The sequence below is a fragment of the Chiloscyllium plagiosum genome, unplaced genomic scaffold (assembly GCF_037043375.1).
Source record: "Chiloscyllium plagiosum isolate Xiang-an unplaced genomic scaffold, Cpla_swu_hap1 HiC_scaffold_6, whole genome shotgun sequence".
NCBI classification, from domain to species: Eukaryota; Metazoa; Chordata; class Chondrichthyes; order Orectolobiformes; family Hemiscylliidae; genus Chiloscyllium; species Chiloscyllium plagiosum.
The window spans coordinates 113,075,456-113,103,353 of record NW_028270144.1 but is presented as its reverse complement, the minus strand read 5'-3'; the positions used below and the strand labels follow the sequence as shown (position 1 = coordinate 113,103,353).

General features: G+C 43.6%; 1 protein-coding gene across 4 annotated transcripts in view; it reads left to right on the top strand.

Annotated features, from left to right (window-relative positions):
* The window catches only part of oca2 (oculocutaneous albinism II), a 546,847-nt gene that overhangs the window by 169,925 nt on the left and 349,024 nt on the right, over positions 1-27,898 (top strand). For all 4 annotated transcript variants that reach the window (XM_043692289.2, XM_087987811.1, XM_043692287.2 and 1 more), the window contains exons 7-9: positions 170-327; positions 6,599-6,678; positions 14,101-14,254. In XM_043692289.2, coding sequence (XP_043548224.1) covers positions 170-327; positions 6,599-6,678; positions 14,101-14,254 — 392 coding nt within the window. The remainder of the gene's footprint in view (positions 1-169; positions 328-6,598; positions 6,679-14,100; positions 14,255-27,898) is intronic.

Here is a 27,898-nt window from a genome sequence, read left to right as displayed (position 1 = left end):
CACACTGATTAAAACCAAATTATCATTAATGCATTAAGATGCTATTGCCCAGAATAATTCTCACCCCAATTTGTATTAAACCATTGTTGGTAAAGATAACTTGTTTGATGCTGGTGTCTCCCAGTTTTTCAGTGATGCTGTTACAGTCCTTGATTGAACTTATTTTCAGTTCTAAATCTCTCAAACTTTGAAGGCAATGTTCTTCTCAAACTGGAAATCGCAGGACCATTTGCAGAAGGCCAAATTCACAGCAATACAGCCGAATACATCAGCATTCACATTGAACAGGGTGGAGATGGTGGCAGAAGGAGGAGGAGCCGTCAGCAGGTGCCAGTGTCTCGGGACACTAACTCCATTTGATTTGAGACAGTTGTGATCATGTGATTTGTAAGGCTACTTCAGGCCAGCCTATTGGGTTCTGTAATGAGAACGTTGACCAACACGATTACATGTGTTAATGTGTAGTACACAGCATAACTGAAGTCCAATTCAAGTTGTTGGAGGTCATTCTGAGAGACCGGATTTACATGCATTTGGAAAGGCAAGGACTGATTAGGGATACTCAACACGGCTTTATGCGTGGGAAATCAAATGTCACAAACGTGATTGAGTTTTTTTTTGAGGACGTGACCAAGAAGATTGGTGAGAGCAGAGCAGTAAACATTGTCTACATGGAGGCGAAAGTGAGGACTGCAGATGCTGGAGATTAGAGTCGAGAGTGTGGCGCTGAAAAGCACAGCAGGTCAGGCAGCATCCGAGGAGCAGGAGAATCGACGTTTCGGTCAAAAGCCCTTCATCAGGAATGAGGCTGGGAGCATAGGGTGTGGAGAAATGAATGGAAGGGGTCTGGGGGGAAGGTAGCGGAGAGTGCAATAGATGGATGGAGGTGGAGGTAAAGGTGATAGATTGGAGGAGAGGTTGGAGCGGATAGGTGGGAAGGAAGATGGGCAGATGGGGCGGGTCATGAGGACAGTGCTAAGTTGGAAGGTTGGAACTGAGGTAAGGTGGTGGGAAGGGGAAATGAGGAAACTGGTGAAATCCACAATGATACCATGGGGTTGGAGGGTCCTGAGGAAGAAGATGATAAAGGGCTTTTGCCCGAAACGTTGATTTTCCTGCTCCTCGTTGTCTACATGGACTTTAGCAGGGCCTTCAACAAAGTTTGCATGGTAGACTAGTTTGTAAACATTAGACCATATGGGAGTCAGGGAGAGCTTGCCAATTGGATACACAATTGGCTTGATGGTAGGAAACAGGGGATGATAGTAGAGGGTTGTTATTTGGACTGGAGGCCTGTGACCAGCGGTGTTCTGCAGGGATCAGAGCAGGGTTCGTCATTTCTATAAAAGGTTTGGATGAGAATATAAAAAACATCGTCGGTAAGTTTGCAGATTATGATGTAGTGGACAGTGAAGAAAGTTATCTATGATTACAAAGAGATCTCGATTAGCTGGGCTAGTGGGCTGAGGAGCTGCAGATGAAGTTTAATTTAGGTAAATGCAAGTGGTAGATGCAGGTTCAGTTACAGCATTTAATAGACATTTGGATAAGTATATGAACAAGAAATGTTTAGAAGGATATGGGCCAAATGCCGGCAAATGGGACTAGTTTAGTTTGGGAAACTTGGTTGGCATGGACTAGTTGGACCAACAGGTCTGTTCTCATGCTGTATGACTCTTAAAAAGGCTAAAAATCACACAACACCAGTTTATAGTCCAACAGGTTTAATTGGAAACACACTAGCTTTCGGAGAGACGCTCCTTCATCAGGTGATTGTGGAGGGCTCGATCGTAACACAGAATTTATAGCAAAAATTTGCAGTGTGATGTAACTGAAATTATACATTGAAGAATTGATTGTCTGTTAAGCCTTTCATCTGTTAGAATACAGTGATAGTTTCACTTCTTTCATGTGTAAATCACAAAACCCTTTTTTTTAAAGTTGCATTCTCGGGTTAGCTGTTAACAATGGTGATAGCTAGACAATATGTTGAAGGTGTTAGCCCCCTGTGTTCTCCGTCTATGACCTGATGTTTAGATTGATTCCAATCTAAAAAGTGAGATAACAGAGTTTTACATAAATTCATGCAGTTTTTGAGCTCAGAGTTCTACATGAATCTATGTGGTTTTTGAGCAAAGTGCAATGTAACTCTGAAAGTACCAAAAACATTCACCACACAAAATATATGTGTGCATGTGGGTCTTTGTCTGTCTGTGTGTGTGTCTGTCTGGGGTGGGGGTTGTGAGTGTGAGAAAGTGTGTGTGTGTGTGTGTGTGTGTAGTGAGTGCAGAGTGTCTTAAGTCTGTGAGGGGGTACATGTGTGGGAGTGTGTGTGTCTATAAGGGTGTGTGTGGGTGTCTGTGTGCGCGTCTGTGTGTATCTGTGTCCGTGTGTATGTGAGAGTGTGTGTGTGTAGGAATATCTGTGTGTGTGTGTGTGTGTGTAGTGCAATGGTGATCACCTGTAATGTTTCATGAACCCAAGGTCCCAGTTGAGGCCCTCCCTATGGGTACCGAACTTAGCTATCAGCCTCTGCTCGGCCACTTTCCTCTGCTGCCTGTCCCGAAGTCCACCTTGGAGGATGGTCACCCAAAGGTCCGAGGCTGAATGTCCTGGACCACTGAAGTGTTCCCCAACTGGGGAGGGAACCCTCCTGTCTGTTGATTGTTGTGCGGTGCCCATTCATCCGTTGTCGTAGCCTTTGCTCGGTTTCCCCAATGTACCATGCCTCCGGGCATCCCTGCCTGCAACGTATAAGATAGACAATGTTGGCTGAGTCACATGAGTACCTGCCATGTACACGGTGGGAGGTGTTCCCACGTGTAATAGTGGTATCTATGTCCACAATCTGACATGTTTTGCAGCATCCACCATGACAGGGTTGTATGGAGTTGTCCTGAGAGCCGGGCAGTTTGCTACGAACAATGATCTGTTGCTACGAACAATGATGTACACAAAGCCAACACACCGGGACATCCCATCGTGTCGGGAAATGGGACCCTATGTGAGAATCTCTCTGGCTATGTGGAAGGCATCTTGAAACCTATTGTACAGGGGATCCCCAGCTTCTGTCGCGACACTACGGATTTCTTACAGAAACTCAGCACCCATGGACCAGTCGAACCAGGAACATTCCTCGTCACAATGGATGTTTCTGCACTCTACACCAGCATCCCCCACAAGGATGGCATCGTAGCAACAGCCTCAGTACTCAACACCAACAACTGCCAGTCTCCAAACACCATCCTACAACTCATCCGCTTTATCCTCGATCATATCGTCTTCACCTTTGACGACTAATTCTTCATCCAGACACACGGAACAGCCATTGGGACCAAATTTGCATCCCAATATGCCAACATTTTTATGCACAGGTTCGAACAAGATTTTTTCTCTATGCAGGATCTCCAACCGACATTGTACACCAGGTACATTGATGACATTTTCTTCCTCTGGACCCATGGCGAGGAGTCACTGATAAAACTACACAGTGACGTCAACAAGTTTCATCCCACCATCAAACTCACCATGGACTACTCTCGACTGTCTGTCTCATTCTTGGACACGTGCGTCTCCATCAAGGACGGACACCTCAGCACCACACTCTACCGCAAACCCACAGACAACCTCACAATGCTACACCTCTCCAGCTTCCACCCAAAACATATTAAAACAGCCATTCCCTATGGACAAGCCCTACGCATACACCGGATCTGCTCAGATGAGGAGGAACGTGACGGACACCTGGAAGTACTCAAGGATGCCCTCACAAGAACGGGGTGCGATGTTCAACCTATCGACCGCCAGTTCCGACGTGCCACAGCAAGGAACCGTAATGACCTCCTCAGGAGACAGACATGGGCTGCAACTGACAGGGTACGCTTCATTGTTCAGTACTTCCCAGGGGCTGAAACATTACGCCATGTTCTTCGTGACCTGCAACACTTTATCAATGAGGATGAGCACCTCACCAAGACCTTCCCCACACCTCCACTACTTGCCTTTAAACAACCGCCAAACCTCAAACAGATCATTGTTCGTAGCAAACTGCCCGGCTCTCAGGACAACTCCATACAACCCTGTCACGGTGGACGCTGCAAAACGTTTCAGATTGTGGACATAGATACCACTATTACGCGTGGGAACACCTCCCACCGTGTACATGGCAGGCACTCATTTGACTCAGCCAACATTGTCCATCTTATACGTTGCAGGCAAGGATGCCCTGAGGCATGGTACATTGGGGAAACCGAGCCAAGGCTACGACAACGGATGAATGGGCACCGCACAACAATCAACAGACAGGAGGGTTCCCTCCCAGTTGGGGAACACTTCAGTGGTCCAGGACATTCAGCCTCGGACCTTTGGGTGACCATCCTCCCGGGACAGGCAGCAGAGGAAAGTGGCCGAGCAGAGGCTGATAGCTAAGTTCGGTACCCATAGGGAGGGCCTCAACTGGGACCTTGGGTTCATGTCACATTACAGGTGATCACCATTGCACTACACACACACGCACACACAGATATTCCTACACAAACACACTCTCACATGCACACGGACACAGATACACACAGACGCGCACACAGACACCCACACACACCCTTATAGACACACACACTCCCACACATGCACCCCCTCACAGACTTAAGACACTCTGCACTCACTACACACACACACACACACACACTTTCTCACACTCACAACCCCCACCCCAGACAGACACACACACAGACAGACAAAGACCCACATGCACACATATATTGTGTGTGGTGAATTTTTTTGGTCCTTTCAGAGTTACATTGCACTTTGCTCAAAAACCACATAGATTCATGTCGAACTCTGAGCTCAAAAACTGCATGAATTTATGTAAAACTCTGTTATCTCACTTTTTAGATTGGAATCAATCTAAACATCAGGTCATAGACGGAGAACACGGGGGGCTAAACACCTTCAACATATTGTCTAGCTATCACCATTGTTAATAGCTAACCCGAGAATGCAACTTTAAAAAAAAGGGTTTTGTGATTTACACATGAAAGAAGTGAAACTATCACTGTATTCTAACAGATGAAAGGCTTAACAGACAATCAATTCTTCAATGTATAATTTCAGTTACATCACACTGCAAATTTTTGCTATAAATTCTGTGTTACGATCGAGCCCTCCACAATCACCTGATGAAGGAGGGTCGCTCCGAAAGCTAGTGTGCTTCCAATTAAACCTGTTGGACTATAACCTGCTGTTGTGTGATTTTTAACTTTGTACACCCCAGTCCAACACCGGCATCTACAAATCTTAAAAAGGTTGTTATAGATGATACAATTACAAATGATCAAAAAAGATTATCTCATTTTTCCTCAACTTATTTGTTGATTTGTGTGTTAAAAAGATGGGCAGAATCCCTATCCCTTACCCTCTGGTAAGATTCTTATTGATCTTGAGAGAATAGATAATTTTTTTAAAATAGGCAACATCACCGTAAAGTCCTTACCGTGTAGAAGCAGGTCATTCAGCCCATCAAGTCCACACTGACTATCCAAAGTGCATTCTGTCCAAACCCACCCTACCCCAGTAGCTCTGCATTTCCCATGGCTAACCCACTTAGCCTGCACATCCCTGGACACTATGGGCAATTCAGCATTCTGCCTAACCTGTATAGCTTTAGACTATGGGAGGAAACCCATGCCGACTCAGGGAGAACGCACAAACTCCACACAGGCAGTTGCCTGAGGGTGGAATCAAACCCAGACAGCAGTGCTAACCACTGAGCCACCATGCTACCCATACTCTTACCAGGTATAGGGCTGCTCTCTCATTAGAGAGAGATGACCGGTGTTGGTTTAAACTCAGGGTCATCATGCCTCAGGTAAGGGGAGAGGTTGAGAGGGAGAATCCTCCATGAGAGAGGACAGGAGAGTGTGGTATCTTGCAGAACCTACTCAGCACTTTCTCCGAGCTGCATGGGGTGAAATAGATGATCAGCAACGAGCAGTGACATAATCTGTGCCATTTAATTCTGGAGGAAATCATACCTATTATTTTCTCTTGACCGAAAACTAAAATTATGATTGAAATTCAACTGCATTTGCTTTTGCACCTCGGCATCTTCTGGTATTGATTTGCCACCAGATTTCCTTTTATGTTTAGAGTCGTAGAGCTGTACAGCACGGAAGCAGACCCTTCGTCCATGCTTGTCCATGCTGACCCTAAATGTCCATGCTGACCCTAAATGTGTCTAGTCCCATTTGCCAGCATTTGGTCCATATCCCTCCAAACCCTTCCTCTTCATATACCCATCCAGATGCCTTTTAAATGTTGCAATTGTACCAGCCTCTACCACTTCCTCTGGCAGCTCATTCCATACACACACCACCCTCTGTGTGAAAAAGTTGCCCCTTAGGTCCTTTTTAAATCTTTCCTCCTCAACTGAAACCTATACCCTCTAATTTTGGACTTGAAGTAACCCCAAGGATAATATTTTGGAAGAGGTAAGTGCAGACAATACCTGACATTGGAATGATGTTTGAAGAATATTTGCACACACACAAATTCAAGAGCTTGATTTATGTTGATCCTCTGCTTTATATTTTTTTTGCAGTTGGTGCACAATTGGACCATTCCATTAAGCCCACAAAGGAATCAACTCCTCAAGACAAAGACATTTGAAATGGCCAGCAGGTAAATGCCTACCTGAGACTATAATGACTTAAGTCCATTTTCAGTTGGCAGCCCAGTCCAGGAAGTGAGCCTAACAGTAATTAGGAGTAAACATCAGTATCTCCAGGCTTCACAGAAATAACTCTAATGGCTGCTGCACAACACCCCCTACCCACTGCTTCCCTCCCTGATCTTACCCTTTCTCTGGGCATTTCCTGTTATTGCTTTCCGGAATGCAGGTGTCTCTAGCTGGGTCAGCCTTTACTGTGCAATCCTTATCATCTTGTAAAAAGTGACAGTGAGCTGCCTTGCTCAACTGGTGTAGTCCTCGGTGTGTCGAGACACTCGTAATGCTGGTAGGAAAGGGATTCTCAGTATTTTGACCCGGCAACAAGATTGAACGGCATTACAGTTCAAGTTGGGATGTGTGTGCCTTAGAGAGCAACATGCAGGGCATGGTGTGCCAATGTATTCTACTGCCCTTGTCCTTCGAGGGTGTAGAAGTTGCCAGTTTGGAAGTTGCTTTCAAAGGCACCCTGTGTGGGCATCTTGTGGATGGTACTCACTGCTATTCCTATCTTACCATGCACCATTCCCAGAACAAGTCACTACTCAGGATATCCACTGAAAGACCAGCATTCCTTGCTCCCCGCCATCCCATTGTGCACCTGGATGGGCACTGTCAGTCTGGAGCTGTGTGGCATGGTCCCTGATATTTGCGCTGGACGTGGCACTGGGCTAAACTAGAGCATGAGCTGAGATGTTGGTACACAGTGTCCAACATGGAGGCTGTTTGGAAAAAGTGCCGAGCTTGTACCCACTATGTTTCAGGTTGCGATTTCTCAGCATCTAACTTATTTGACAAGTTTGGTAAGCAGAATATTAATGAAGTGACTTGTGCCATTAGTAATATGTTTAACAAGCTATAGGCCCCTTTAATTGGCAACTCATCACCTGCTGAGCAAGATACTACCACACTGCTTATGAAAAACATAAAAAGTGGTGTGAGATGTCCCTTTTATCAGGATAGGCCTCAAGATATCTTATGTCCCATTTCTGCCATGTTGCTCAGACCCCAAGAAGATGCTACTTTCCATCAGCCCGTTCTAACAAAGCTTCTTACTGCAGCCAGGAGATGGAGCTCTGCTTTGCAAACACCTGTATCAAAACCAAAATAGAATACAATCCCTATAGTGTGGAAACAGGCCCTTCAGCCCAACAAGTCCACACCAACCCAACCAGACCCATTCCTCCACCCTATTACCCCTGACTATGGCACCTAACCTACACATCCTTGAACACCATGGGCAATTTAGCATGGCCAATTCATCTAACCTTTGGATTGTGGGAGGAAACCGGAGCACCCGGAGGAAACCCACGCAGACACTGGGAGAATGTGCAAACTCCACACAGACAGTCGCCTGAGGTTGGTATTGAACCTGGGACCCACCTGGAATGCTGTGAGCCACCGTGCTGCCCCTAAGGGTGTAAGGTCAGCAGTTGACTGGATGCAGGGTGTAATTGGGGCACAGTAGGAAACAAAGGACTAACTATTAAGTATGTGTGGACGATGGAAAAAGGAGGCTGATTACTGTGGGTTTGGCAAGGGAGCAAATGAGTGGATACTCTGTGTTTGTGTGAGTGAGAGAGTGAGAGTGTGAGTGATTTCTGCATGTGTTTGAGGGGGAATAAGGACATTATGGTGTGGTGGGTTCATGAGGGTAGAAGGGCTGTCCTGAGGAATATTGATAACTTGGCTATGTTAGTACCCGTGATAGGTTGAAGAAGTTGGTATCCTTTTCCCTGAATAGAAGACTGAGAAGAGATAGAGTCGTACAGCATGGAAACAAGTCCATTGGACCATCCAGTCCATGCCCACCATGTTCCCAAACTAAACTAGTCCCACTGCCTGCATTTGGCCTATATCCTTCCAAACCTTTTCTATTCATCTACTTGTCCAAATATCTTTTCAACATTGTAATTGTACCCACATCCACTTCCTCTGGCAGTTCATTCCACTTACAAACCACCCTCTGTGTGGGAAGGTTGTCCCTCAGGTCCCTTTTAAAGATTTCTCCTCTCAGTTTAAAAACATGCCCTACAGTTTTGAACTCTCCCACCCTTGGGAATAGACCCTTTCTATTCACCTTTTCTTTGCTCCTCATGATTTTATAAACCTTTATGAGGTCTCCCCTCAGCTTCCTACACTCCAGTGAAAATAGTCCCAGCCTATTTTTATAATTCAAACCCTCCATTCCCGGCAACATCCTGGTAAAACTTTTCGGAACGCTTGCCAGTTTAATAACATCCTTCCTGTAAAAGGGCACCCAGAACAGGACACAGCATTGCAGGCAAAGCCTCACCAATGTCCTGTACAATTTCAACATGTCGTCATAACTCAAAGCTCTGGAGGTTTTCAAAATCACGGGTGAGCTGTAAGTGTGGTGGAGGCAGGCTCAACTAAGCATTTGAGAGGGTATTGGATGGTTTTTTGGATAGTAGTTAGGTGCTGGGATCTGGGGGAGAAGCAGGAGATTGGCACTATCGGAAAGATGTTGTGAAACTTCAAAGGGTTCAGAAAAGATTTACAAGGATGTTGCCAGGGTTGGAGGATTTGAGCTCTAGGGAGAGGCTGAACAGGCTGGGGCTGTTTTCTCTGGAGCGTTGGAGGCTGAGGGGTGATCTTATAGAGGTGTACAAAATTATGAGGGGCATGGATAAGGTAAATTGGCAAAGTCTTTTCCCTGGGGTGGGGGAGTCCAGAACTAGAGGGCATAGGTTCAGGGTGAGAGGGGAAAGATATAAAAGAGACCTAAGGGGCAACTTTTTCACACAGAGGGTGGTACTTGTATGGAATGAGCTGCAAGAGGAAGTGGTGGAGGCTAGTACAATGGCAACATTTAAAAGGCATTTGGATGGGTATATGAATAGGAAGGGTTTGCAGGGATATAGGCTGGGTGCTGGCAGGTGGGACTAGATTGGGTTGGGATATCTGGTTGGACCGAGGGGTCTGTTTCCATGCTGTACATCTCTATGACTCTATGACTTATAATGGACTGAATGGACTCCTTCCATACAGTGACCATTTTGTGATTCTGCAATTCTCTGTGAACAATAGGTTTACAATGTACTTGTAAAGCACAGGTTTTCAGAGTCTGGGATACATTGCTGAAGGATGTGGTGAAGGTAGATTCAAAGGGGATTGGATAAGTTCCTGTGGAGAGCAAATTTAAAGGGCTTTAGTGAAAGTTTAGGGGAATGGAACTAATTTGCAGTTCTTACAGTGACTTGGCACTGACACAAAGGTCTGTATGCACTGTATGATTTAATTATTTATGTGCACTTTTTTTTCAGTTGCTATTCCCACCCGAGTTAAGGTGATGACCACTTCATCGCAGGTAGACAGGGTGGTGAAGAAGGCATTTGACATACTTGCCTTCATTGGTCAATGCATTCAGTACAGGATTTGGGATGTCATGTTGTGGCTATACAGGAGATGTTTAGAATACTGCATTCAATTCTGGTCTCCCTTCTATAGGAAAGATGTTATTAAACCTGGAAGGGTTCAGTAAAGATTTACAAGGATGCTTCCAGGTTTGGAAGGTTTGAGCTACATGGAGAAGTTGGCTAGGCTAGGGCTGTTTTCCCTGGAGTGTCAGTGGCTGAGGAGTGACCTTATAGAGATTTATAAAATCATGAGGGGCATGGATAGGATAAATAGACAAGGTCTTTTTCCAGACTTGGGGGAGTCCAGAACTAGAGGGGCATAGGTTTAGGATGAAAGGGGAAAGACATAAAAGGGACCTGAGGGGCAACTCTTTCATGCAGAGGATGGTACGTGTATGGAATGAGCTGCCAGAGGAAGTGGTGGAGGCTGGTACAATTCCAACATTTGAAAGTTATCTAGATGGGTAAATGAATAGGAAGGGTTTAGAGAGATATGAGCCGGGTACTGGCAGGTGGGAGTAATTCAGTTTAGGATATCTGGTTGGCACAGATGAGTTGGACTGAAGGGTCTGTTGCCATGCTGTACAGCTGGAAGCCTCTATAAAAATAATATTTATTAAAAGCTCAGTTTTGAGTCCCCCCTCTGACACTTACTGTGCTATTCTGTTGATTTGATGTGTTATTGACTGTGGATAGTTTTGGATTGCGATTGAAGCTGCTGCTGTTTGTTTTATGAAGTCTAGTTACAGGTTTTGGTTGATGTTTTCAAAGTGTTTAGGGCTCAAATACACATGGTAATATGAATGGTTAAGTTGTACAGTGTTAGTGGGACCAGGTATCAGCAGCAGTGTGATGTTTTACAGTGAGACTAATTATGTATAAGACAAATGTCCATCAATTCACTGGTTACCTAAAGATTCCACTGTTGGACTGAGGTTTGCATGAATGGGTTGCTCAATAGTGCACCCTCTAGTGGAGAGTCAAAACAATGACGACAACTATTTACTTCTTCATTATTTTGTTATTCTGCAAAAATGTTTGCTGATACAGAAACTGCGGGCCACATGCTCATTCAAACTATGTATGCACAAGCTTCCAGACCCTCTAAGTTGTTATGTCATGCACAAATTGCACAGAATGGTGCGACGTTAAAATGAGGTTCGGCAGTAGGATAAGACCTCCAGTATCTTTTGAGGAAGCAGTGGAAGGGGAGGGGGACGGTGTATCGTAGAGGGTGTGTGGGAGAAGACTGAACAGGGAGGGATAGGACTGGTGGGGTGGACAAGAGTATCAGAAAAGTGGGGGAGGGGTGGTATCAAAGGGGCATTTCCTGACTAAGGTTGTAGGCCATTCCAGTAATGAGAGTGAGAGCTGACTAGTCCACTCTCATTGTCATTCTGCAGTATCTAGGCCATGATGTAACTTTTAAGATTCCTGGAGTGTTGCCAGGATTTCCTCCTTCCTTTCACCCCCTTCACCCCATACAGTACTGCCCCAAAGTTCACCAAATTAGCTGTGATGGGGTGTGTGGGGTGTTTGCAACCGGTGATCTCCTCTGTGTGGGAGACTGGGGCTGGATTTCTTAGTTGTCACAATCACGTCTTATTTATTTGACACTTTGCTATTCCTCTGCTCTGCTGGTTGGCTTCCTGCCTTCCACCTTTAATAAAATTCACCTCATCCATACCTCTTCCAGCAGCTCTCAAACCCTGACCCTCCAAAATATTAATGCTCCTCCAGTTCTGGCCTTGAGTGCAGCACGGATGTTAATCAATCCACTTCTGGTGGCTGTGTCTTTGTATACCTGGATTTTATTGTTGTGGAATTCCCTCTCTAAACCCTGCCCCATTTCTTCACCTCTTTTTCTTCCTTTAAGACACTTTCCAAGGTCTACCTGTTTGAACAAGACTTTCATCATTTGTCATAAAATCACTTCTGTTCTGATAGAAAGTCAAGATCTGAAACATTAACACTGTCTCTCGCTCCACAGATGCTGCCACTCTACCTGAGCATCTCCAGCATTTTCTGTTTTTATTTCTCATACAACCTTATACGACTTGAAGGGACTAATGGATGCGTTACTAAATTTAAAGTGCTATATAAAGTCATGTTGTTGTCATTAACCATATTTGACTGCATGGGCAGTTGCATGGACAGCATGGGAATTGCAGGTAGACAGGGTGGTGAAGAAGGACTGCAGATGCTGGAGATCAGAGCTTAAAAATGTGTTTCTGGAAAAGCGCAGCAGGTCAGGCAGCATCCAAGGAGAAGGAGAATCGACGTTTCGGGCATAAGCCCTTCTTCAGGAATGAGGAGGGTGTGCCAAGCAGGCTAAGATAAAAGGTAGGGAGGAGGGACTTGGGGGAGGGGCATTGGGAATGCGATAGGTGAAGGAGGTGTTTGACACACTTGCTTTCATTGCATTCAGAATAGGAATTGGGATGCCATGTTGCGCTGTACAGGACATTGGTCAGGCCGTGTTGGAATGAGTTTGCGGAGATAAAAAATGTTTGGGCAACAGCAAATGAGACGTGGTAATTTGTTCATGCATTCTGTCAGTGTAATGCTGGGAGAGGCCAGAGATTACTCTGAAGCCGGCCTCAGTGTGAGGGTCCAATCACCCCCTTAATCTTCAGCTCAGAGGAGGAAGAAAAGTCAATGATGTTCTATTTTAAACACAATTACATTGTCTTTTCTTGTAGCATTAACAGGGCGGCACGTACTTCCTCCCCCTGTATACTATTGGTTAATTAGTGCTGGCTTGTTCAACTATGGATTTCTAGTACATCAATCTATTATTAGTCTTGTTGCTGTGATCTGAATGGATCCCTTTTGGTATGTGGGAAACTGCACTCTCCGTGGTCACTTGTGACCTTTTATTTCTCCGCTCTGACGTCTGTGTCTGTCATTTTGTTCGAGATTATAACAGGACTTTCTTTGAGATTTCACACCATTCCAACACTCTTAACAGCTGTCCTTGATAAGAGACAGGGAGGCCCCTCTAGATTACTCTATTACTCATAATTAGTTTTTAAACCTTTCCTTCTAATTTTTTGTTTAATGATTTTATATATATGTGTGTGTGTGTGTGTATGTGTGTTAAATCTATAATTTATTAGAAAACTATATCTACGATTATCTTAAAGAATCTTAATTACAACCTACTTGCAGTATTACAACTGATCAGAAAAAACTTAAAAGAAATAACTAATTGGTATGAAATGTTCTTATCTTCAGGATAGCAAAGAATAGTACATCCAACCTACTGAAAGGAAACAGACAACTATTGTTTTAAGTGCTGAGAGCACAAGCCTTATCCACACTCTCTAATTGCTGCTAAATATACTGCGAAGTTGGAGCTTTCATTGGCCATTTTTTCTGTACTGTCATGGGGCAGCCCTAACAAGCCACTTTTAGAACCCGTGTCCAATTCCAGTCTCCCTGCTCTGGAAAAAAATGCTTGAAACTTGAAAGAGTTCAGAAAAGATCTACAAGGATATTGCTGGGATTGGAGGGTTTGACGAATCGGGAGAGGCTGAATACGCTGAGGCTTTTTTTCCCTGGAGAGTCGGAGGTTAAGGGATGGGTGACTTATAGAGGTTTATAAAATCATGAGGAGCATGGATAGGGTTAATATCAAAAGGTGTTTTCCTCAGGGTAGGTGAGTCCAAAACTAGAGGGGACAGGTTTAACATGAGAGGGGAAAGATTGAAAAGGGAACTGTGGAGTGTTTCACGCAGAGGGTGGTACGTGTATGGAATGTACTGCCAGAGGAAGTGATGGAGGCTGGTACAATTACAACATTTAAAAGGTATCTAGATGGGTATATGAATGGGAAGGGTTTAGAGAGATGTGGGCCAAATACTGGCAAATGGACCTAGATTAATTTAGGATATCTGGTCAGCATGGACAAGTTGGACCAAAGGGTCTGTTTCTGTGATTTGTTATATAGAATGCTACAACTGTCTTTGACCAACAATTGTACATCTTTTGCAGCAATGACATCAGTTTGAGTATACTGGCCTTCCTCAAGAACAATGAAATGGTTCCACTCTCCATTCGTCACCATTATCTCAACGCAAATGTTGAGACTCAAGTTGCCATTGCATCCGTCATTTTGGCTGGAGTCTACGCACTTATTATATTTGAGGTAAGTCCTTTATGCCCATTGAGTAACCCATTCTGCCCAATCCTAGAGAGTCGAAAACATATTGCAAAGTTAAATTCAATTTGATCATTTTTTTTATTGTGAATGAAGGAATTCCAGCATCCCAATTTAATTATGTAATCTAAGAAGATCCCTATTATTGTCAAACATTCATCCATTAATATTGTCTGATTAAGTCTTGCTGCATCCCAGCTAATATATAAAGCAATGGAGCATATAGCTGAATGATTCTAGTTTGTAATGCCAGTAATGGTATTGTTAGCAGCTCAGACAGTACTCATTACTAGTTATTCGTACTGATGTAGCACAGACCAGCTAGGTTGCTGGGGGATGGGGGTGGGGTGCTATGTCTTCATGGATGGAGATCTGTGCCATTGTATATACTGCCCTCCTTTTTGAAAAGATCTTTGACAGAAAGGTGAGAAAGCTAAGATTCAGGAGGAAGCAGAAGGATGTGCACTGCGGCCAATCCAACGAAAGGCTGGAGTTGAATGATCCTTTGAAGAGATCCCAGGAATTGACAAGGTTACAGTTCATGGCTTCTCTGAATGAACAATAGTACACATTCAGAAGGGATTAGCTTAAACACTTTGTCAATACACAAGATCCAAATCTGTTGTATAACAGGTTATTATTATCAGACCAAATCCAATCAGATTGAATTACATAGTGACAAAATTACTTTGCATGCTGCAAATGACTAGATGCAGTGTCACCACATGATATAGAACATTTATTTATTCCATCTCTTCACATCTATCTGAATGCCTTAATATTTAATGGAATTATCACTAAATCCTCATTATCCATATCCTGGATAATACACTTAATAGAAACGGAATGGGACTAACTATATAAAGCACTATGGTTAAAAGAGTCATTTAAAGGTTAGGAGTCCTACACTGAGTAACTCACTTCCTGATTCTCCATAGTCTGTCCATTATCTACAAGGCACATGTCAGGCATGTAAGGCAATACAATCCACTTACCTGGATGAGTGCAGAGCCAGTAACACTCAATGATTGGCACCATCCAGAATAAATAGTCTGCTTGGTTGGCATCCCACCCACCATCTTCTTCTGTTCCAACATTCACTCCCTTCACCATCAATGACAGTAGCAGCAGTTAGTACACAGGATACACCGCAGAAACTCACCAAAACTTCTCAAAACTCATGGGCTCTCCCATCTAGAAGGACATGGGAGCACCACATTCAAGTTCCCCTCCAAGTCTCACATCATCCTGACTTGGACATCCATCACTGTTGCTGAGTCAAAATCCAGGAACTCTCTTCCTAACCACCTTGTGGGTGTACCAACACCATACACACTGCAAAGGTTTTGGAAGACACCTTTTCAAGGACAGGTAAGAATTGGCAATAAATGCTGGCTCAGCCAGCAACACCCACATCCTGTGTGCAAATTAAAAAAAAAATGTCTTATGTACACCAGGATCCATATGTTGTTTCTTGTAGATGAAAGTGAAGGGATCGTTTATCAGTGATATATTTAATAATGAAAGACTCATGGAGCAATATAGCTTTAAATGGCCTTGCAGTAGATCTTGACGTTTTGCGATAATTGGATGGACATTAGTAAATTGGAAACTCACCTTACCTTACTCCCAATGATTATTTCAGTTGAGTTCAATTGGTACAGATGTAAAGCATGATGCTGACTTGCTGTTATCCATACCACACAACCACAGAAAGTTGGGATTACTCTTTTAAGTAGCCTGTGGTGCACTGAAATCACGCTGAACTAATTGTGCCTTCTCTACTTCTGAGTCCCAAATGCTCCCAGTTTCCAATGTTTTGTGAAAGTTATTGTTACAGACATGCGGGGGATTACAGAAACAATTATGTTCTGATATTTTACTAAGTAACAGAATCAGATGGATATAACTTAATAATGAATTGTTATTTGAATGAGATTTTATTGTCCTGTGCACTCAAGTATAGGAATACAGGAGGAGAAAGTGAGGACTGCAGATGCTGGAGATCAGAGCTGAAAATGTGTTGCTGGAAAAGCACAGCAGGTCAGGCAGCATCCAAGGAGCAGGAGAATCGACGTTTCGGGCATGAGCCTGATTCCTGAAGAAGGGCTCATGCCCGAAACGTCGATTCTCCTGCTCCTTAGATGCTGCCTGACCTGCTGCGCTTTTCCAGCAACACATTTTCAGTATAGGAATACAGGAGCACAGTGAAAAGTATACAAAGTCATCATTCTCCACTGCCATCTTGGTTACAAAAACCAGAATTAAAACAAAACTGAGATAAAAAGAATCAAGCTAAAAGAAAAAAAAATCCAGATCTAAAAGAAAGAAAAATATCCAGATCTTAAATCACATCTCAATAAAGGTGTGTAGAACAATCACTCTCCGATGCAGGTGTCTGGGCCTAGCCACAGCCCAAGCCTTTTCCTGCTGCTACTTGTGGTCTTCAGGAGGAGCTTAGCTGTCACTGAAATTGCTGCCCACATTTCGATGAGAGGAATCACAACCTTGCTGCTGCCGCCCACCATTCTGTGAATGGCTTGCTCTTGCTGCCGTGCCAACGGAAAAGGTTTTAAAGAAAACATTAGATTCTCTACAGTGTGGAAACAGGCCCTTCGGCCCAAAGAGTAACCCACCCAGACCTATTTCCCTCTGACCAATGCACCTACCACTATGGGCAATTTAGCATGGCCAACCCACCTGACCTGCACATCTTTGGACTGTGGGAGGAAACCGGAGCACCCGGAGGAAACCCACGCAGACACGAGGAGAATGTGCAAACTCCACACAGACAGTCGCCCAAGGCTGTAATCGAACCTGGGTCCCTGGCACTGTGAGGCTGCCATTCTAACCACCGAGTCACTGTGACACCCCAAGGAAAGAAGAAAAAAGAAAAGAAAGAGGATAAATAAAGAAAAATAGCCAAAGTAAAAATTAAAAAGGAAAGAAAAAGCAGAGGGGAGCCCCAAGCTCAGCAGCCATCATGAAATAAATTCTGGGATGCTTTCACAATGAGCAGGCTGTCAAAATCTGGTTCAGATCCTAGCGAGAACATGCTGCTCAGCTTCATGCAAAGCGACCTAGTTTGTTATAAATTGATTCTTGCAATGTGGGCATTGCTGCCCGAGCTGATCTTTATTGCCCACCTTTCATTCCCAACAATGGAAATATGAACTGACTGGCCAGGGTTATTGAAGTTGGTAGTTAAGAATTGACCATATTTCTGTGGCTCTGTGCTGACAGATCAGAATGACAGATTTCCTACCCTAAAGGGTGTTCATGAATTAGGTTACAACAATAGTTACTATTCAACCAGTTTTAAATTTATTGATTCATATTTCTCTAGCTATCCTAGTGGGATTCAAACCCAAGTTCCTCAGCACATTAATCAGTCTCTCTGGATTACTGGGACAGTAACAATACCACTGCACCATCAACTCCCCAACATGGCAACTGCTGGCCAACTGCACACCATGGCATTTTCTAAAGTGACTAGATTCCTTTATTTGTAGCTATGTGTAATATCTTCACAAACTACAACAATCCCAAAAGGTGAGGGAACACAGCTCAATGCTGGAGTTCAATGGGAGATTTTGGGGTGCATTGCAATTATAGGAACTGTGCAGATTTCCCAGCGAGTAGCTGACATGGAAGCACACGCTGCCAATGTGTGTGGTTCATGAAATAGAAAAAAATAGAATTGCTGTAGCAGTTTGAGAGGATGGTGGTTCTGTAATTGCTTGGTAGTTTTCTTTCTGAACCAAGGGCCATTTTACATTGACCTGTAATTGCTTCATGCTAAATGCCCAATACAGATAACATGTTTCCATTGTTGGGCTGTGCACAGAGCCAATCTGTAAAATTACAAGACATTTTTTCCTTTGCTGCATTGCATTGACTCTTCAAGGTAACAACACACTGACTATTTTTTTAAGGCAGTATGTTGCTAATTTCAAGTATTTTCTGTTTTATGGGCCTTTCAAGTCTCCCTGGAGTACAAAAGTCTCGACAGACTCTACCGCGGGTCTGTCAGAATGCCATCTTTCAGCTGGGGAGTTAGACTGAAGCCTTCAGTTTAGTTTCTCATGTGGATACAAGAGATCCCATGGCAGTATGTTGAAGAAGAACATGCAAATTTATTATAGAGTCATAGAGATATACGGCATGGAATAAGACCATTTGGTCCAACTCGTCCATGCTGATCTGATATCCTATGTAAATCTAGTCCCATTTGCTAGAATTTGGCCCCATCCCTCTAAATCCCCCCTGTTCATATGCCCATCCAGATGCCTTTTAAATGTTGTAATCGTACCAACCTCCACCACTTCCTCCAGCAGCTCGTTCCATGCACACTCTATCCGCTGCAAGATAAAGTTGCCCCTTAGGTCCCTTTTATATCTTTCTCCTCTCACCTTAAACCTATGCCCCCTAGTTTTGGATTCCCCCACTGCAGGGAAAAAAGCACTTGTCTATTAATCTTATGCATGCCCCTCATGTTTTTACTAACCTCTATAAGGCCAACCCTCAGCCTCCGACACTCCAGGGAAAACAGCCCCAGCCTACTTAGCCTCTCGCTATAGCTCAAACCCTCCAACCCTTGCAACATTCTCGTAACTTTTTCTGAACCCTTTCAATTTTCATAACATCCTTCGTATAGGAGGGAGACCAGAATTGCATGCAATACTCCAAAAGTGGCCTAACCAATGTCCTGTACAGCCGCAACATGACCTCCCAACTCCTATATTCAATGCACTGATCAATAAAGGCAAGCATACCAAATGCCTTCTTCACGATCCTATCTACCTGAGACTGCATTTTGAAGGGCTATGAACCTCAACTCCAAGGAATCTTTATTCAGCAACACTCCCCAGGACTTTACCTTAAGTGTATAAGTCTTGCTCTGATTTGCTTTTCCAAAATGCAGCACCTCATAATTATCGAAGTTAAACTCAATCTGCCACTTCACAGCCCATTGGCCCATCTGATCAAGATCCTGTTGTACTTTGAGGCAACCTTCTTTGCTTTCCACAACACCTCCAATTTTAGGGTCACCTACAAACTTACTAACCATACCTCTCATGCTCTCATCCAAATCATTTATATAATAATGAAAAGCAGTGGAACCAGCACCGATCCTTGTTGCACACTGCTGGTCACAGGCTTCCACTTTGAAAGGCAACCCTCCACCACCACCCTCTGTCTTCTACCTTTGAGCCAGTTCTGTATCCCAATGGCTAGTTCTCCCTGTATTCCTTGAGATCTAACCTTGCTAACCAGTCTACCATGAGGAACCTTGTCGAGTGCCTTACTGCAGTCCATATAGATGATGTCCACTGCTCTGCCCTCATCAATCCTCTTTGTAATTTCTTCAAAAAACTCAATCAAGTTAGTGAGACTCAGATTCCCATGCACAAGGCCATGCAAGCTCTCCTTAGTCAGTCCTTGCCTTTCTAAATATGTAGGAGGAAGTGAGGACTGCAGATGCTGGAGATCAGAGCTTAAAAATGTGTTGCTGGAAAAGCGCAGCAGGTCAATAAATATGTGTAAATCCTATCCCTCACTTATTATTGCTGATTACTGATGTACTGGCATTTATTACTGAAGGGGGTGAGATCAGTTGACCTGGGTAGGAGGTACTGGTGAGTGATGCCAACAGTGCAGGTTCAATTCCTGCACCAACTGAGATTACCATGAAAGAATCTCCTTCTCAATCTCTCCCTTCCCCTGAAGTATTGTGACCCTCAGTTTAAGCCATCACCAGTTATCTCTTTCTAATGAGAGTACAATCTTATAGGTTGGTAAGACGATGGCAACTTTAGCTGTGATCATGTCACTTCTGAAGAGTCACGTTGGACTTGAATGTTTCTCTGTTGCTGTTTGCCATTTCTCTAGCATTCTTTGTATTTGTTTCAGATTTACAGTGTCTGCAGTATTTTCTTTTTATTAAGGGAATTTAAATGCTGATCTCTGATCATGCTCAAATCTCTCGAGCGTGAGTCAAACCCAGACCCTTTTACCTCCAAACAATTTCAAAATCTGAGCTGACGTCTTACAGTGTGATTTATTTTCGAACTGGACCGTATTGACTGACCCATTAAGAAAATCTGAATGTACTACTACTTTTAGTTTAGTCTGCATTGTTGAAATGCTTCACAAAGTATGTATTATATGTATTGCTCTTTTGTCTGGTCTATTAGAGACTTGAGTTGTGTGACGTTGCATCTCTTTGTTATGACAGACAATAATGGCAACTTCCCACAATAGGTAATGAGACTGTGAGGTACGAGTCATGACTCAGAACACCAACCCTCAGCTGACAGCCTTTCTGCTTCCTACTGATTATCCCTAACTAGGTCCATCATTGAGCATCTTGTGCATGAGTGAGCTGCAAGAGTACGATGTCAAATAAAAGCCTTTGTACAAAGACTTTTGTTCAATGGGGAAAGAGTCTCATCAGAGTGCCAAAATAGTTTTGAATTAAAGCTGTGAGATTCTGATAATGAACAATCCTCAAAGCTGGATGTGATGATCCCACAGGATTTCTATATTCCTTAACAAAGGAATATTCAACAGGCCAGATATCCGGAGTGGAATTTACGTTAGTAGAGTCATTTCTTTTGACACTTGCGGCTTCTGCATATTTTATACACATTAATTCTGAATAAGACTATTAAAAATTAGCCAAGGATTTTCAGTTAAGAATGTCTTCATGTGCCGTTTAGCTAGGAATCAGACCTTTAGAAAAGTAATTGCAATTGTGTTGTATTATATCTGAGCCGAGTTGTACTCCATGCAAATATGGTTTCAATTATTTAACTGGTGGTTGTTTGAGAAGATTTGAAGTTTTTTTCCTGCAATTGTCAATGCTTTTAAACCCAGTTAATAACATTTGCTTTTAGATTAAAAGCCTAATTCATATAATTCAAGTCAGTAAGGCGATATACAGTCTATACCATGGTTTGCTCAATAACGTGCCGCTAATGAATAAATTCTGCAGGTAATAATATTGAACTATATTTTCTACAGTTACTCAATTACATTGATGAAAGCATTACTTTATTTCAGTTACTTTTCCTTTCTCAATTTATATTATACTTTAATCCCAGCATATGCAAGACTATAAAAGCTGGATATGACCATTGATGATAATAGCGGTGTCATAGGGACATGAGCAAGGGAGATAGTTTTTTTTTAATAATTTCACACCATTCAGTTAGATCATGGCTAATTTACACTTCAATGTTATTTAATCACCTTTGCCCTATCCTTACTGAATTGAGAAGGAGCTTCTTCACCCAGAGGGTTGTTAATCTGTGGAATTCCTTGCCCAATGAAGTCATTGATGCTATTTCAGTAAATGTTTTGAAAGCTAAGGTAGTTTATTTTTGAAAAACAAAGGAATTAAGGAATACGGTGAGAGTGTGGGTAAGTGGAGCTGAGTCCATGAAAAGATCTGCCATGATCTTATTGAATGGTGGAGCAGACTCTAAGGGCCGAACGGCCTACTCCTGCTCCTAGTTCTTCTGCTGTTACGTTGTTATCTAACACTATGTGTCTTGGTAAAATCTTCAGGCAGCCATGGCTTTATATGGAAGGGACATAGTTCCACATTCCTATTATTGCCTGTGTGGAAAAAGTGTTTCCTGTTTTTGTTTCTCAATGACATAGCTCTGACTTTAAGACTATGCCCCTTCACCCTTAATGCCCTCAACAGAAGGTGGAGTGTCATCAAATCTAATGACCCAATTCAATCAGTTTAACTTTTGAATGCCTCAATTCATCATTTCTCAAACTTTTGCAAGTTCAAGAATACAAGACAACCTATTCAACCAAAGCCCTCATAGTTTAACACTCGGAGTTCTAGTATGATTATTGTTTCATCTACGCTGCACCTTTTGCAAGGACAGTACATTCTTCTTGAGATTTGGTATCTAGAGCTGAATGCAGTATTTCAGGTGGAGACTGTTCATTATTCTGTGCAACTAAAGCATAACTCCTCCTCTTTGTGTGTCAGACCCTTATGATAAACGCCAATATTCCTGATGAAGGCCTTATGCCCGAAACGTCGATCCTCCTGCTCCTCAGATGCTGCCTGACCTGCTGTGCTTTTCCAGCACCACACGCACGACCTTCCATTACCCGTCCTTAATTTGCTTTTGATTCTTTTGAACATTTGGCTTCCACTGTCTAGTGTTTAAAAGGAGAGCCACTGTTACAACACAGGACAATGGATTGTCATATGAACACACTATGAATTTTTCCTGTAGCAGTAAACTCTACAGTTAAATCTGATGGAATACGTGTGCCCTGTTAGGTATTTCACCTAAGCCTGCACATCCCTGCACACTGCAGGGCATTTTTAGCATGACCAGTTGGCCTAACCTGTACATCTTTGGAGTGTGGGAGGAAACCAGAGCATCCAGCAGAAACCCACACAGACGTGGGGAGAATGTACAAACTCCTCATGGACAGTCACCCGAGGCTGGAATGAAACTCAGATCCTTAGCGCACTGAGGCAGCAGTGCTAACCACTGTTCCACTGTCTTGTCTCTCATTCTTCTAAACTGCTGTAAGTAGGCCTTATACAGGTCTTCCCAGTGACTTTTTTCTTTTGTCATTATTTACTTCCACTCAAATGGACTCCATATCATCCAAGCCTACATTACCTCTCACAACTGGCCACATTTCATCTCCTCTTAACAATGCTACGCCAACGTTTTCCTCCCGCCTGTCTTTCTGAGAGGCCAAATATCCCTGAATATTATGTTCCTAATTCTGATCTCCTTGTCGCCATGTCTCTGTAATGGCTAGAAGATCACATCCATTTATCTTGATTTGTAATGCCAGTTTGTCAACCTCATTCCAAATGCTTTGAGCATTAAGATAGAACGGTTTGTCTTTTTGCCATTTTAGTATTTTAACTGTTCTTTCTTTTAGTACTGCTCTTGTTTTCTCTTTCCCATGTCACCCGCTTTAGGTTCCCAACCCGCCTCCCATTCTAGTTTAAATACACCTGTCCAGACTAGCAAATACAGTGCCGAGGTCCCAGCCCTTCCCAGGTGTAACCTGTCTGGTTTCCCCTGCTCCCACCTCCCCCAGAACTGGTCCCAAACTTCCAGGAGTCTGAAACCTTCTCCCTAGCACCATCTTTCCAGCCAGGCATACATCTGATGAAGCCCTTCCTGATGAAGGGCTTTTGCCCGAAATGTCGATTCTCCTGCTCCTCGGATGCTGTCTGACCTGCTGTGCTCTACCAGCACCACACTCTCAACTCTAATCTCCAGCATCTGCAGTCCTCACTTTCGCCTATACATCTGATATATCCCACCATTTCTGCTCTGACTAGCATGTGGCACTGGTGTAATCCTGAAATCACTACCTTTTGCGGTCTTACTTTTCAACTTGTTTCCTAACACCCTATATTCTGCTTTTAAGACCTCATCCATTTTTTTTAAACCTATGTTGGTGGTAATGATGTGTGATATGCTGAAAATGTGTTGCTAGAAAAGCACAGCAGGTCAGGCAGCATCCAAGGAACAGGAGAATCGACGTTTCGGGCATAAGTCCTTCTTCAGGAATGAGGAAAGTGTGTCCAGCAGGCTAAGATAAAAGGTAGGGAGGAGGGACTTGGGGGAGGGGTGTTGGAATTGCGATAGGTGGAGGGAGGTCAAGGTGAGGGTGATAGGCCGGAGTGGGGTGGGGGCGGAGAGGTCAGGAAGAAGATTGCAGGTTAAGAAGGCGGTGCTGAGTTCGAGGGATTTGACTGAGACAAGGTGGGGGGAGGGGAAATGAGGAAACTGGAGAAATCTGAGTTCATCCCTTGTGGTTGGAGGGTTCCCAGGCATAAAATGAGGCGTTCCTCCTCCAACCGTCATGTTGCCATGGTCTGGCGATGGAGGAGTCCAAGGACCTGCATGTCCTTGGTGGAGTGGGAGGGGGAGTTAAAGTGTTGGTCAATGGGGTGATTGGGTTGGTTGGTGCGGATGTCCCAGAGGTGTTCTCTGAAACGTTCCGCAAGTAGGCGGCCTTCTCCCCAATATAGAGGAGGCCACATCGGATGCAGCGGATGCAATAGATGATGTGTGTGGAGGTGCAGGTGAATTTGTGGCAGATATGGAAGTGTCCCTTGGGGCCTTGGAGGAAAGTAAGGGGGGAGGTGTGGGCGCAAGTTTTGCATTTCTTGCGGTTGCAGGGGAAGGTGCCGGGAGAACACTTCTGGGACACCCGGACCAACCAACCCAACTACCCCGTTGCCCAACACTTTAACTCCCCCTCCCACTCCACCCAGGACATGCAGGTGCTTGGACTCCTCCATCGCCAGACCATGGCAACATGACGGTTGGAGGAAGAGCACCTCCTTCTGCCTGGGAACCCTCCAACCACAAGGGATGAACTCAGATTTCTCCAGTTTCTTCATTTCCCCTCCCCCCACCTTGTCTCAGTCAAATCCCTCGAACTCAGCACCGCCTTCCTAACCTGCAATCTTCTTCCTGACCTCTCCGCCCCCACCCCACTCCGGCCTATCACCCTCACCTTGACCTCCCTCCACCTATCGCAATTCCAACGCCCCTCCCCCAAGTCCCTCCTCCCTACCTTTTATCTTAGCCTGCTGGGCACACTTTCCTCATTCCTGAAGAAGGGCTTATGCCCGAAACGTCGATTCTCCTGTTCCCTGGATGCTGCCTGACCTGCGCTTTTCCAGCAACACATTTTCAGCTCTGATCTCCAGCATCTGCAGTCCTCACTTTCTCCTCGAAGATGTGTGATATGACCAATATCTGTTCACCTTCCCCCCCTCCAGGGCATCCTGTAGCTGCTCTGAGACATCATTGACCTTAGTGCCAGAGTTAGTTTGTGCCATCATTTCTAGTTTGACCTTGTAGGTGAAGATGCCAATTGCATCATCTGGAGTGATGTCCATGCCTGATGTTTGTGTTGAACCCCTGGGACAGGGTTAGAACCTGAACTCTTGTGATTCTGAAACAAGAATACTATCGATTGAGCCTGACGCTGGGAAGAAAATTGAACTTAAACAAAATGTCAGACTGAAATGTAAAAGCAAAACAAAAATCAAGATCAGATGTTACTTAAAATAGACCCTTGACACCATGGCTTCCTGCTGCACTCGTCAGTTAAGCAATCGGCACCTCCTGGTGGTTTATTTTGCTGTATACTAAGGTCTCAGCATGTATTTTCCATCTAATCATACAGGCAAGACAGTGAATTTAAAGTATCTTCTGCTGTTCCAAACAAATGTGTCCAATATGCTTCAGTAAGTTTGGTGAGAAATCTGTTTTTACTCTTACCTATTAGATCTCCAGCTGAATGCAAGGACCACAGGTTACTGTTACTATTGGAATTAATTGCACAATCACATGGGCCAGCCCATTATTCTGGCTACTTCAAGCATTATGGAAACATTAATATGTATAAGCTTGATTTAATGCACTCACCACCATTACCTGAGCACACATTAATGCTGTTTCACTGCGGATAAATTATTCAGTGGCTTTGTCGGTGGATGGTTGACCACTTGAGGGCAGTGCACATTGTGGATTAAAATAAATGGATTTTTGAATTGAATCACCAGCCTAATACATTTGTTAGAGTTAATAATCAAACTGTTAAACTGTCTTGGCAAAAGCTTACGTTAGTGCACTTTGATGCCACGCAGATTTGCTTTTTCCTGAACCAGCTTAGAATTCAAAGTAACACTATTTAATACAAATTAACATTGAATAATTCTATATCTGGTCATTACAGATATATACCAAGCTCTGAATTTGTAGTCATATTTGTTAAGGACTAACCAATCTTCATCATGGGCCCATCGCCATGAACTTTTGAGAATCTCCCATTCCTGTTTTAACTTCGCCCATTCCGTGCTATTTAAGCTTTGTGATGTGTAGCTCCACGACATAATTGCCAGGTTGCTTCAGGGTCCCAGAGCTCCTCCCTCAACACCACTCCCCAAACATTCTCTCCCCTGTTATAAGCATTTACCAGTTGTACACTTTTCAAATGCGTGAGCAAGATTACGTTTTGCAACATTGACTGTACAGTTTAACCTTATATCTCCTACTCTCCTCGAGACTTCAGTAAGGTGTTCGACAAGTTCTTCATGGTAGAATGGTTAGCAAGATTAGATCACATAGAATACAGGGAGAACTAGCCATTTGGATACAGAACTGGCTCGAAGGTGGTGCTAGAAGTTGTTTTTCAGACAGGAGGTCTGTGACAGTGGTGCGCCATAAAGATCGGTGCTAGGTCCACTGCTTTTCATCATTTATATAAATGATTTGGATATGAAAATAGGATGTATAGTTAGTAAGTTTGCAGATGACTCCAGAATTGGAGGTGTAGTGGACAGTGAAGAATGTTACCTTAGAGCACAATAGGATCTTGATCAGATGGGCCAATGGGCCAAGGATTGGCAGATGGATTCTATAAATATGAGGGGCTGCATTTTGGAAAGGCAAATCAGAGCAGCACTTATACACTTAATGGTAAGGTCCTAGGGAGTATGGCTAAACAAAGAGACCTTGGAGTTCAGGTTCATAGTTCCTTGAAAATGGAGTCTTAGGTAGATAGGATAGTGAAGAAGGTGTTTGGTATGCTTTCCTTTATTGGTCAGAGTATTGAGTACAGGAGTTGGGAGGTCATGTTGCGGCTGTACATGACATTGGTTAGGCCACTTTGGAATATTGCATGCAATTCTGGTCTCCCTCCTATAGGAAGGATGTTGTGAAACTTGAAAGGGTTCAGGAAAGATTTACAGGGATGTTGCCAGATTTGGAGGGTTTGAATATAGGGAGAGGGTGAGTAGGCTTGGCCTGTTTTTTTCTGGAGCATCAGAAGCTGAGGAGGTGACCTTTATGGACGTTTATAAAATCACAAATAGCATGGACAGGGTAAATAGACAAGGTCTTTTCCCTAGGGTCGGGGAATCCAGAACTAGAGGGCATACATAGGTTTAGGGTGAGAGGGAAAAAAATTAAAAGGGACCTAAGGGGAATCTTTTTCACACAAACGATGGTACATGTATGGAATGAGCTGCTCGAGGAAGTGGTGGAGACTGGTACAGTTACAACATTTAAGAGGCAACTGGATGGGTATATGGATAAGAAGGATTTGGAGTGATATGGGCCAAATGCTGGCAAATGGGACTAGATTAATTTAGGGTATCTAGTCAGCATAGACAAGTTGGACTGAAGGGTCTATTTACGTGCTGTACAACTCTTTGACTCTAAGTCTTGATTCACTTGTTTTGATAAATAGACTATTAAAGGTATAGAACACTTGAGGTGTTTCTCTGTTGGCTTCTCTGAGATCAGAGATTTAATTGATCAGGCTGAATGAACTTGCAGAGGTGTAATTTCAGGATAATATAGGAATTACAAAGTAATTATACATCTTCTATTCCATTATTAGCTTTGGATACTGTTGCTAGTCCCATTTGAAAGAAACTAACTATGTATCCATGTGTGGTTCTTCATGGGAAGTAGCTTTCCCCCTCACAGTGTTGATGTGTTCAAGATTCTGTTCCATTGGGAATTGACTTGATTTGTTGCTTGGAGGTTCTTCGGACTGTAACACATCTTTTAGAAGTGAGCTCTTTTTCTACAATGTGTG